A 12,279-nucleotide genomic window follows, 5' to 3' on the forward strand; every position below is an offset into this window, starting at 1 on the left:
CCAACACAGGACAAATATGTCATGGATACTATTGCGTCTGAGACAGAAGAGAGTAGCTAGTCAAGCAAACGCGCTTTGTAGAGCAGTTTGTCCGTTTAGGGCTACTGTAGAAACATGCCGGTGCAAAATGGTGACTTAACATCTAAGGGGACCTGCGGTGTATGTGATAGAAATGGCTCATTCTAAGGTAATAAAAACATAACGGTTCATTATGTAAGGTCTCACATAGTTATGTATATTATATTGCATTTCTGTCAATAGATCCTCCTAAAATTTACACATTGCACCTTTAAGGCTCTCTATATAACCTTTTCTTCTAAGAGTGTACATACTAAAAGCATGCGTCGACAATGCTGGTCAAGTATAAAGATTTCTTTTGGTCTGTAGAAATATTATTTTGTATCTGATTTGTGAAGCAAAAATCCCAGGTTACCGTGGCAGGTTCTTGTTTTTCGGTCAGCGTAGTATCCATGACCACAGTCCGGGATGCATCGACCACCCTTCAGGAAGGAGCTCTCATCACAGACGCGACACTCACCTGCACTCACGCACTCCAAGCAACCAGCTGAGCATGCTGGGAAATAACAGTAAACAATCTGTCATTAGACTCAGGTAGGACCCGAGAGGGAACTGCGTCACACTATACTGAGCTTCTCTAAAATTAGCAGGTTGGTAAGCAAGCCAAAATGGAAAATCTAGGCAGTCACGATCACTCTCTCAGACCAGATTCACAGCACTCACCGGTGCACTGACGGGTCGAGTCATCTAAAAAGTAGCGCTTGCCACATTCCAGTACACACTGCCCGTTTAACGCGGCATATGGCAGCTGGCACCGCTGGCATCGGCCATGGGTCTGGCACTGATCGCAGTGCTCATCACAGCCTGTTCATAGAAAGAAACAAGAGAAAGACTGAAGACATGAAATTTGATTTATATTTTATATGAGATCCAAGTTGTCTATCATTTTACATGCTAAATGATTAAAAATAGTAATATTGTGAAATAATACTACAATTTAAAATAACTTTTCGTTTCAGTACAGTTTAAAATGCTATTTATTATTGTGATGGCAAAGGTGAATTTTCTCAATTACTCCAGTCTTCAGTGTCACATGATCCTTCAGAAATCATTCTAATATGATAATTTTGTGTTGATATTCTATTATTCTGCTTTCAAATGCTGATCAATGTTGAAAACGGCTGTGTTGAGTAATATTTACATGTAAACCGTAAAAGTTTTTTTCCAGGATTCTATGAAGACGAAGTTCAGCAGAACAGGACAGCATTTATTTGGAATACTTTTGTAACATTACTGTCACGTTTGATCAATTTAATATATCCTTGCTAAATTAAAGTATTAATTTCTTTTAAAAAAATCTTACTGACCCTAAACCTCAAAATGGTTGTGTATATTTATAATTTAAAAATTTAATAATGTTATACTGTTATTAAAATTATTCATAATAAATTTAAAATAAATTTTATAAAGATAATGCTGGATAATATCAATCTAAGACCAAAGAAAGTTAAATTTAAAGTGAGAGTCATGAGCTTCTTCAATCTGGTCCATAACTACAGCATCACTGATTGACTTGTCTTTCAGTCTAATTTGAAATCAATCCATTAAAGTGCCATTAAACCTTGGCTCTAGCACAGCGGCTGATGTTGGCACTATACAGCTGACATTAGTGGCCCTCCCTCCCTCCCCGACCGTGACAACTGACTGAGAGATTGAAATGTCAAAGTTTATTGAGCTGGAAAATTGATTGGTTGGACTCATAATGAAGGTTGTTATTTTTGTTGATGACTGACTCAGACATCTCTCAGCATGCTGGTAGAATCCTGGAGAGCAACCCGGCACACAAATGCCATCCTGCAGGACGTATCCCTCCATGCACTGCAGACAGTCACTACGCAGGGGTCCGCGGCACGAGTTACAGCTCCAGTCGCACTCTGAGAGAAACAGAGCGAAAGAGAGTGAGTGGGAGGGAAAGGAGAAGAAAATGTGATAAATTGGAATGTGATTGAAGAAGAGCAAATTAGAAAGAAAAAGGCCAAGAGACAGTGATGAGAGAGTATGAAAGATTTGCATTAGATTTGCATTCATTGAAGAAGAAAAAAACAGCGTATGATAAAGACCAATCACTTTCAATTCAGTATGCAAATTTTGACAACATTATTGCCTAAAGGAATGGAGAACTTTCTAGAAATGTTAATTAATAAAGCAATACGCCAAGAGAGACTGTGTTACAGTGATTATACTATAAGTAAAGAGTACACAAAGTGGAGTGATTAAACATCCCTTGTAGTTGTGATGTAGCAGAAACAATGACAGATCTTTTCTGTCATTTATTATGTACAATGAATAAACAATTTGTCTGCCAAGTAATACAGTTCATTAGTCTATCTGCAAGATGGTTAGCGTTGGCAAGGTAGCAACTTAATACTTCGCAGATGTACATCAACTGCCATTTAACAACTGCTTTAACACAGCTCATCAAATAAGAATCAACCTTCTTTTTATAAGCATTTTATAAGGTAGATTTTAAAGTTCAATTATCTGCAAAACCAAGCTTGAATAGTACCTGTACAAAAAAAGAAATATTAAGTATTTCAATACACCATTCGACTTAAGACAATAAGAAAGATAGAGACAATGTTTCAGTTCTCAAATCATCTATTAAGGAGTGCACAAGCCGACCATTTGATAACTCACCACCAGACCTCCGCTCTCTAAATCAGCTAAGCTCATTAAAAATCCCCATCACGCTCTTTCTGCCATTGCTCTATCTATATAACCTCATCATCTCTCCCCTTATTCAATGAAACCATCCTCCCAGCCAAAACATTTCAAACATCCATCTGAAAAGAACAGTGGCTAACTTAATTTAACACTACATCCAATTCAAATGTCAGTGATGTCCATATTTACTGCTTCAACTCAAAAGCAGCTCATTTGTCTGACATTTAGACTGTGTTCTTCTTTCACATATCCATCCATAAAGACACAAACAACAATGATGTCCTGCATTATAGATGTGCTCCGTATATTGTCAAGGTAACCTTTGTTCACTGTACTGCAGGAGTAAACAGCTTTACGTACCCGTAACACATTTATTCTCCCTCTTTCTGCTTCACTCTCAGTTATTCACAAACACACACACACGCGCACACACACACACACACACACAAAACACTCAAGGGACAAAAACTAATCTGTCTCCTTTTGATCTCCTCTGTAAATCCCATCAAAACTAAATAAAGGTCTCACTGTATGGGGTCTATGTTTCACACCCACATCCCAAACCACATCGTATTAAGATCTGAACACACTCACAAATATTAACAAATGACAAACATTAACAAATATCTTCTCTGCCATTACTCTTTTAAGGGTCTGTTTACACAACACCATTTTTTATGCGTTTTGGCTGTTCATTTACCCGACAATGTCGTTTTGGTGGCCTGAAAATGCAAACTTTTTGAAAACTACACTGTTATCATCTCTGTGTAAACTGCAAAAACACAAATCTGTGAAAACAGTGACGGCATGCACATGCGTATTACGTGTTTAGTCTCTCCACCTTATTTTTCAATGCAGAGACAAGGTGTTTTCGGTGAATGTGCGAGACTTCCGATTTATTATCCACTATAGGGAAATAATGAGAAGAATATCAAAGCGCAGTAAACTGTAAAAATAAGGTAGATAGGCATGCACGAGGCAAGTACTCTGTGAAAGAATGCGTATATGTGCCGGCGCGTAGTCTTTCTTTACAAAGTGACATCGCCAACTACTTGTCTGGCATGCGTAATACAGCGTTTTTAGTCGTTTGCACGGATCCGTGTGAACGGGGATAGTTTTGATAATGTTGTCGTCTGTACAAAAATGTTTTTAGTACATCGTTGTCGTGTATTTGACCTTAATTATTAGATAAAGGATACATCCTCTTTTCCTCAACTGTTCTGTGTGTTTTGAGGATGCATGTTAGATATAACGGACTGATAGAGTATTTAGGATGTTTCTTTAAGGCTGGAATACACTACACAACTTTCAACATCTGAACAGATTTTAAAACAGTAGGCATCATACACTTGCCGACTTTAAAAATGGTTACAGAGAAAAAAGGGGATTGTACACTAAATGTCTGAGGATCACACACTACCAGACTTTCATGTTGTTCTGAACACAACAAACTCCTGCAGAAACATGGGCCTCGTTAGTAGGAGACGCATGAAAAACGAAAACAGTATTTGCTCTGAAATCGGCTCAAAATATCAGACGTTTGATTTCCTCCAGCTGGATGGAATCATAGTCTATAAACCTAAACAAATCTGAGTCCAACTTTCTGAGAAAACATTGTGTAGTGTATTCCAGCCGTTATATATTGAATGTTCAATGCCTACAAAAGAAGAAAAAGGAACTTAACTGTATTAGAGCAGCAAGGCAAAAATAATGGGCGATACAACAAACACACAAATCAAAGATTTAAAACTAGATTCCCATCTCATGGACAAGTAAAACTAATAGTTGATTTTAATACTACAGGATCAGTCATTTAAAATAACTCAATTTTAAAATGGCTAAATATATCAGGAAGGAAGGAAGTAGTTTGTAGTCTAAATTAATATTTCTCTGTGATTATTTCATGTATGGCAGATGCAGTGACTCACCTCTGCAAGTGCGTGTGGTGGTGTTCAGGTAGTACTGATGAGCACAGCTCTCATACTGACACTCTCCAAACAGAAGCACTTTAGCAGGATCTCTACAGGACGTACACACACCCGCCATCTCACAGCTCAGACACTGAGTGTCACACACTGAAACACACACACAATAATCATTTAAATCGATACTTAATCCTGTATCATATGCAATACCTCTCTAATTTATCAACATAAAACTTTGCTGAAAAACCTGTTGTACACAATCTCCTACATACCTTATATTAATATATTATATCTCAGTGCCCTCTACTTATGTCTATATTTGTGTATGTTCATATTTACTTTTTGATTATTTATGTTTGGTTTAAGTATGGTCCTGTTATTGTCACTATATGTCCGAGCCTCGTCACAAGCATTTCAATGCACAGTTTTCCACTATGCAAATGATAAATAAATGCCTCTTGACTCTTGACTTTTGTCACATGATTGATAGTTTATGCTGTTTTAGCAAGCAAAAGGCTTTTTAGATTAGTTTTTAATCTTTTTGCTTTACTGACTTTTATAAATTAAATGCAAGAATATTTTTTTGATTTTTTTTTTATAATATTACAGGACAAAAACAACTTGGTTGAACTTGATTATCCATGCATCATTTTTTATTATTATTATTATTATTTTTTTATAAAAATGTTTTTATTATTATTTTTTAGTGTTAAAATGTATGTATCAAATATGATACATCAGGCTTTTAAGGAATATTTATTTGTACATTTATCAATCATCATTGTATTGCATGATATGTTTTGCCCCCACAACAAAAACTACAGAGCTTTAATCATAAAACTAAGCATTTATATATCATCTTCCTAAGACAAATTATTGGGAGATATAGAGTGACAACTGATATTTATTTGCGTTTTATCTAAGTAGTCTGCTGTACTGTTATGAATATATTTATATTACTAGTCATCAGAATTTCATCTTACTTTTTTTGGCCATATAAATATCAGCAACTGCACCAAATTGCATATTTTCAATTTAAGCCTCTGAATAAAACGAAGGTGTTTTTTTTCTCCACGATTATGAGATCCATACTTTCCTATATCATATTATAAGAGCCATAAAGCCTGATGTATCAAAACTAGATACTTAGACAAAATAAAATAAAAAGTGTGCATATGTGCTTTTTTTTGTTGATAATCATTGTGTAAAGATTCAATAAACTTCAATAAAAAATAAGAGTTTTATTTCACGTCAGGCTTTAGACAGACAGACAGACAAGACAGACAGACAGACAGACAGACAGATAGATAGATAGATAGATACAACTGTAAGTACTTAGATGAACTTACTTTGGCACACCCTGTTTTCATCAGCGTAATATCCGGTTGGACAGCGAGGGCTGCAGAGACCTGATGGGGTCAAAACATCAGGCGCTAAACAGGAAGTACAGGAGAGAGGACCATCCCCACTGCACTCCTCACAGGAAGAGTGACATTCTGGAGAACACAAGCACAGGACAATAAAAACGATGACCAGATAATTAGTAATTAGGACAGTAAGTATGAAGACAAGATAATTATATCAAATATCTTTCAACTTTAATAAATGAGAAATAAGGATCTCTAGAGATGAATGGGATGAATAAGGCGTTATTTACTTTATTATTAACTTACTGTTAATAATATATAATACTATATATACACTGTAAATTGCTGTTGTGTAGATGCAGATAATGATTGTTAAAAGCAGATAATGATTGTTAAAATCTAGAATCTTAGAAAACAGAGCAACTCATGTATCAGATAATCTTGATATTTTAATGAGCACTGTTGCCAAGGATATTCACATTCCACAACAGTATTATAAAAACAGTAGACACTCAAAAGCAATACGAATATGACATTCAATCTGCTGTCAGCTTGACATATCACCTTCAAACCAGACACAGACACTTGCTAATGCAAGTAAATTCCAGTAATGGTCTTTTGCCTTTAATGCACATAGAGCCAATTCAGACATACACACATGCACTCACGTACTAACACATTTGTGCACATTATACACACTCCCTTGATATCACACAAAAGCCAGGCAATTAAAGAAGGTCATAATAGTTTATAGATCACATCAGCATCTTAAAAGATTTTGCATTAAAGCCGAGCACTACATCACACTCCCTAATAAAAACAAATGCACCGTCTCATCTACTCTGTCAGCAGAGGAGCCACTTTCAAAGCATCATAGGTAATTGCATCAGGGTTATGAAAACAGAGGCTCTGGCTATATTACATTGAGAGATCATGTAGAATGACAAACCTGTGCATAAAGAGGAAGCTGGCATTGAGATTAGACACTGTGTGTGACTGATGATGCTCAATCTACATAATGAAACTCATGCTGGAAAAAAAGCAGCACACTGTTTTCTCAGAGGAAGACAGCTAGATGATGTTAAAAGATGTGATAAATTATCATTGTGTGATGCAGATTAGGGTTCCACATAAGCATATTGTGACAATCTTATTGCCATTATAATCATAGTTTTGTAAAAAACAGGAAAAGATTTGTATAATCAGTTAATAAAGGACAGCAAAGCTCCATTTCCCCTATTATTCATTTAAATAGATGTTGTAGATGTCATTTCACACAGTAATTTGCTAATTGTTACTTAAAAATTATTTGATACATTTATCTTAGCTTTTTGGCAACACATATCACATATTTGACATCACAAATTCATTGCAAATCACATTTTTCCTATACATTATTATTAGAATTGTATGCAAAAAAAATTTCAATTATATTATAATATAAATTTAATAAATGGCCTTACAATAAGTTGTACTTATTTCAGAGTAACAAAAATGTTAGTGTTATTGCTCGATCTGCTATTGTTCTGCATAAAAATGCAGTGGATCATGTGTAGCCTCATGAGGGTCTGTACGCATCCAGTTGTGGCAATGTACTTTATTTTTTGCTCTGAATTCACTTTTTTCTCATTTTAACTTACTTTTGCAGGCTCCATGCCACCGATAGTATTTGGGTGGGCACTGTGGTACACAGCGATCTCCCAGCAGCAGCATCCTGGGAACCTTACACCACAAACACACAGTGCCAGAGCCTGACTGCAGGTCTGCCACACACCGCTGGCATCCCTCCTCACACTCTGACAGAGAAACAAAGAGACAGATGGCGTATATTATTATGATGCATATCCATAAGAACATCTCGAACTGAGGAGAGGAAATGGAGGGAAAAAAAGATCTTATCAGATTCTTATCTTAACAATGTTTTAAAGGTGTAAAAGTAAACACTCCACTCTTTTATCTGTATATCCTCTCTCACTCCTTATCAGCTGTGGGAGTTGACTGGCTTCAATGCCATGAGGGCACTGATAATAAAGAGATGCTATCAGCCAATGAAATCCTCTGTTGGCTTATTTCTCAGGCTGACTGATAATATGCAGGGCTATGAGGCATCAGTACAGATTCTTTAAATTATAAATATAGAGTTCATGATTTACTGACTCATGTAACAAGATCTAAACAGAAATGGAGATTTGTGAGGAAAAGCAATTACTTAATCATTAAAAGCACTGCTGTAATCTTCTCCACAATACAAATATGAGACTGTTTCAATGACACATTGAAATAAAAACAGGTAATATAAATAATATATCAGAAGTTTATTATTATTATTATTATTATTAAAGTCTACTGTCCTTGCTTGAGCTTAAGAGAATTAGGAATTACTTGTGTTCAAGTCTGAACAAAAATATTTACTTCAAACTCTATGAAAGTCCATTTTTATGGCCACAAAATCCAGTACACAGTGTAAGAAGTAACTGCTCTCAGCCCTAAAGTCAAATGTAATCCAATTAAATAATTTCTAATTGATTGGTAAATTTTCTATATCACAATCTGCTCTTTCTACAGTATTATACAACTGCGTTTGTGCCTATTTTGACAGAGAGTTACATTTATCTTCTACGGAAGAAGTACTTTCTTAAGCACTTTCACTGCTTACTGCTTTTTATTTTTTTCTGATGTTTATTGCACAAAACCTCTTCTTTTTATGAGACTGGTACTTCAACCACATTTCATTAAGACCCAAATAACAGGGTAACAGCTTTACTAGTTTCATGAATACAACTGGCTCAGCACACATTCAACAAAAGAATTAACATATTTCCCAATTTCCATGCTCTTGGCATCGGCTTTACAACAATACCTGACGTGCCCTTTGAACACCAAATCCTCCCTTGAAGGCAAAATGTGCCCATTTGACACCTTAAACCCAGGCAGGTGCAATGACTTGAGATCAAAGGTGTCACTTGGAAGCATTTTAACAATGTTTTGGTAATGGTCTGGGAAGATTAATTTTCACTCACCAATGCAGTAGCCCACAGCATTCAGGTATTGGCCCTCAGGGCAACTGGTTCGGCAGTAGCCGTTATGGAGACTGGCGTGGACTGGACAGGCAGAACAGTCAGCCTGAGACGGGCCCGTACACTCCTTACATGATGGATGACAGGCTGAAGGGAGAGAAAATAATGAGCACAACATTAGATTCATAAAAGAATCTATTCAACTGTATTAATCCACAGGGAAATGAGTTTGAAGGAACAGAACAGAATAGCATCCAAAAATACCTTGGCAAGTACGGTCCTGAACATGGAAACCATGAGGACATTTATTGACACACTGCCCTTGGTGAAGGATACTGGGTCGTACACAGGAAGTACAATTCTGGAAACTTCCACCAGTGCAGCCTGAACATGAGGTGTGACATTCTGAAAGAGGAAAGGAGGGAGAAAGTGATAGTTTTAGGTGGGATATTATTGTTAAAGATTTGTGAACACACTGAAACTATGGATCGGAAACCACAGAGACTTGCTTGACTAGGTAGTCAAATTACCCTTAAATCATAATAATAATAATAATAATAATAATAATAATCTTGGGCAGTCATCTGTGAGGGGCTGTCGCTTTAATTTTGTTTTGTTATTTGTTTATTTTTGTTTGATTCAACCTTGCGATAAAGGTTTGCCGGTTCCCGCCTCCTTCTTCCCTGAACTACGAACTTTGTTACAATCAGCTTTGCCATCACAGGAATAAATTACATTTTAAAATGTATTAAAACAGAAATAGCTATTTTAAATTGTAATAATACTTCATAATATTGCTGTTTTTACTGTTTTTATTAAAATAAATGCAGCCTTGGTGAGTCTTCTTTTTTGAAGTTTAAAAGTTTAAAAAAATTCTATGTAAATGTAAAGATTGACAGGCATAAAACTTTTACAGCTGTGCTCTTTCACATACTTATTAACTTAAGTTATCAATAAATTAGTGAGCCAACCTCATCACAGGGCTCAGGACAACTGTTTTGTACACATGATGCTCAATCTGCCTTCAAGCTATGTATGTAGACAAAAGGCATTTCCTCTAAAAAGGCTGTCAGTCAGAGAGCTGAGCCATGTGCACATGGCTGAATGAAAGCAGAGGGCTCCAAAAAGAACCTGTCACGGGTGTGAAGTCTGGACTCGTCTCCACTACTCTACCAGATTAAATGTGAGAGACGTTTGGTAGACACATGCAGACAACACACACACACACACAAACATTAATAATTCCTGAAAAATACAAACACGCAGAGGCCCTCGACAATCTTCTTGATTTGGAGTAAAGCCCTTAGGACACAGGTGTCAACAGCCATGCTCCAATGTGGCCAAAGTTGTCTGCTTGTCTTCAAATTATTTGTCTGTTCAGCCAGGTTTCATTGTCAATCAGAACAAAGGGGTTTATCTACCCCTGTAATTCAGTACGTTCCCCAAAGAAGAATAGTAGGCGTGCAAAATACTAACCCAGGCAATCTGTATTCTACTGAGTGAAATGGAGACAGGGATAAGCTTTCTGTTAATGCAATTCAGATACACAATAAACATACCTAAAGGCCTTACATATTGATCATTTTTCTTTTAAAAGACATGTCAGCCCATGGGGTGTGTTTTGAAATTAAGCCAGAAAGATGGGAATGGTGCATGAGTTTTAGAGGTTAGTGTTCACATGGTCTGAATTCTTTAATGCACTTTTAATCGATTTTTAAACACACATCATAGTTTAAAGGTCTAAGACAGGATACTGTTGAATTTGTGCTTGAATGTTGACTTCCTTTACTTACACTTGCATGAACTATTTCTACTTTCATTAACGTGACATTAACAAACTATCGTATGAATAGACAGTGACCCCAACAAACCACTTGATTTCATATTTTAATACAAAAACATTTACACATTATTAATTGTAACTTAAGCATCCAAATACTTCTTGAGGTTGCAGTATATGAAAATGTATGAATCAACATTTCATGATATTTCTAACTATTTAAATGCATGGAACTGTAAAGCACCATATTCACTCAATAAAATGAATTGTTGGATTTACTTAAAAAAGCAGTGTGAAGTGGTTCCACGCAACTATATTGAGTAATTTGTACAAATAACAATTTAGTTGTATGAACAAAAGAAATTCAAGTAAAGCTGACAACATTTCTTTGAGTAAATACAAATCATTTGAATTTGTCACTGTAACATAATATATATATATATATATATATATATATATATATATATGCAGTTTACTTAATAATGTTATGTTTATTACATAAGGTGAACACATTTATCGACTTAATTTACCTTATTAAATTAACTATTTGCTCTACAAAATGCACTCAAAAAATAACCAATTGATCAAACTCATTTAAACTGAGAGCAGGAATTCCATCCTAAACATGTGTATATGAGGCTCACAGCTTAAACACAGGCACCACTCTTCTGCATGGTAGCCATAAAATTCAAAAACATTACAGAAACTCCTCTAAATGTCCAGCACAACTGAACATTAAACACTAACATCTTTCCCTTTACTGAAAAACACATAAAATAACACTTTAATCCCTAAATTTACTCTCCTAATGCATTCCCTTGCAAAGCATGCTGGGAACTACAGACCCACTGCCCAGTTAGTTATGTCAACATTCATTTGTGCGTTTCACTCAGCAATGTTAAGTTGACTGAACAAACACTTATTAAGTAAAGCTGACAATACTCATTTTCAGTCGAAACAACTCAGTTAAATTAGGTTCATGTAGTTACATGAGTTTTTAAGTAATGTGAACAAGGATGGTTTGAGTGATGGCTTTTGAGTTAGACTAACACACACACACACACACACACACAGAGAAGGTCTGCAGAGAGACTGACTTTAGAGGGATTTACAGATTGGAATTTCCTCTGCATGATATCTGATCCATCAGCACATCCACACACACACACACACACACACACACACACACACCCATTCACACACACTCCAGACAAGTAGCCCTGAGGAAGCTCTACATTTGTCTGAGCATGCTGGCTCGACACAAAGGTCTTCATTGAAGAAAGAGGCACTTGTCATTATTTTAGTGAGCTTCATGACAGTGGACCCATTGAAGGAACACCCCGCTGGCCACTTTCTCACTACCTTCAGTAACAATACTTTTACAGCATTTATTAATCTTGGCTAATGTTAATTTCTACAATTTCTATTAATATATTGTTAACATTTAA

General features: G+C 36.0%; 1 protein-coding gene across 1 annotated transcript in view; it reads right to left on the reverse strand.

Annotated features, from left to right (window-relative positions):
* The window catches only part of fras1 (Fraser extracellular matrix complex subunit 1), a 116,801-nt gene that overhangs the window by 43,202 nt on the left and 61,320 nt on the right, over positions 1 to 12,279 (reverse strand). Inside the window, exons 19-26 of the mRNA XM_051892685.1 lie at positions 9,316 to 9,456; positions 9,055 to 9,198; positions 7,675 to 7,830; positions 6,017 to 6,163; positions 4,671 to 4,817; positions 1,812 to 1,952; positions 742 to 882; positions 434 to 574 (exon numbers count right to left, since the gene is read on the reverse strand). Coding sequence (XP_051748645.1) covers positions 434 to 574; positions 742 to 882; positions 1,812 to 1,952; positions 4,671 to 4,817; positions 6,017 to 6,163; positions 7,675 to 7,830; positions 9,055 to 9,198; positions 9,316 to 9,456 — 1,158 coding nt within the window. The remainder of the gene's footprint in view (positions 1 to 433; positions 575 to 741; positions 883 to 1,811; positions 1,953 to 4,670; positions 4,818 to 6,016; positions 6,164 to 7,674; positions 7,831 to 9,054; positions 9,199 to 9,315; positions 9,457 to 12,279) is intronic.

This window comes from Ctenopharyngodon idella, chromosome 5 (assembly GCF_019924925.1).
Source record: "Ctenopharyngodon idella isolate HZGC_01 chromosome 5, HZGC01, whole genome shotgun sequence".
Lineage (NCBI taxonomy): Eukaryota > Metazoa > Chordata > Actinopteri > Cypriniformes > Xenocyprididae > Ctenopharyngodon > Ctenopharyngodon idella.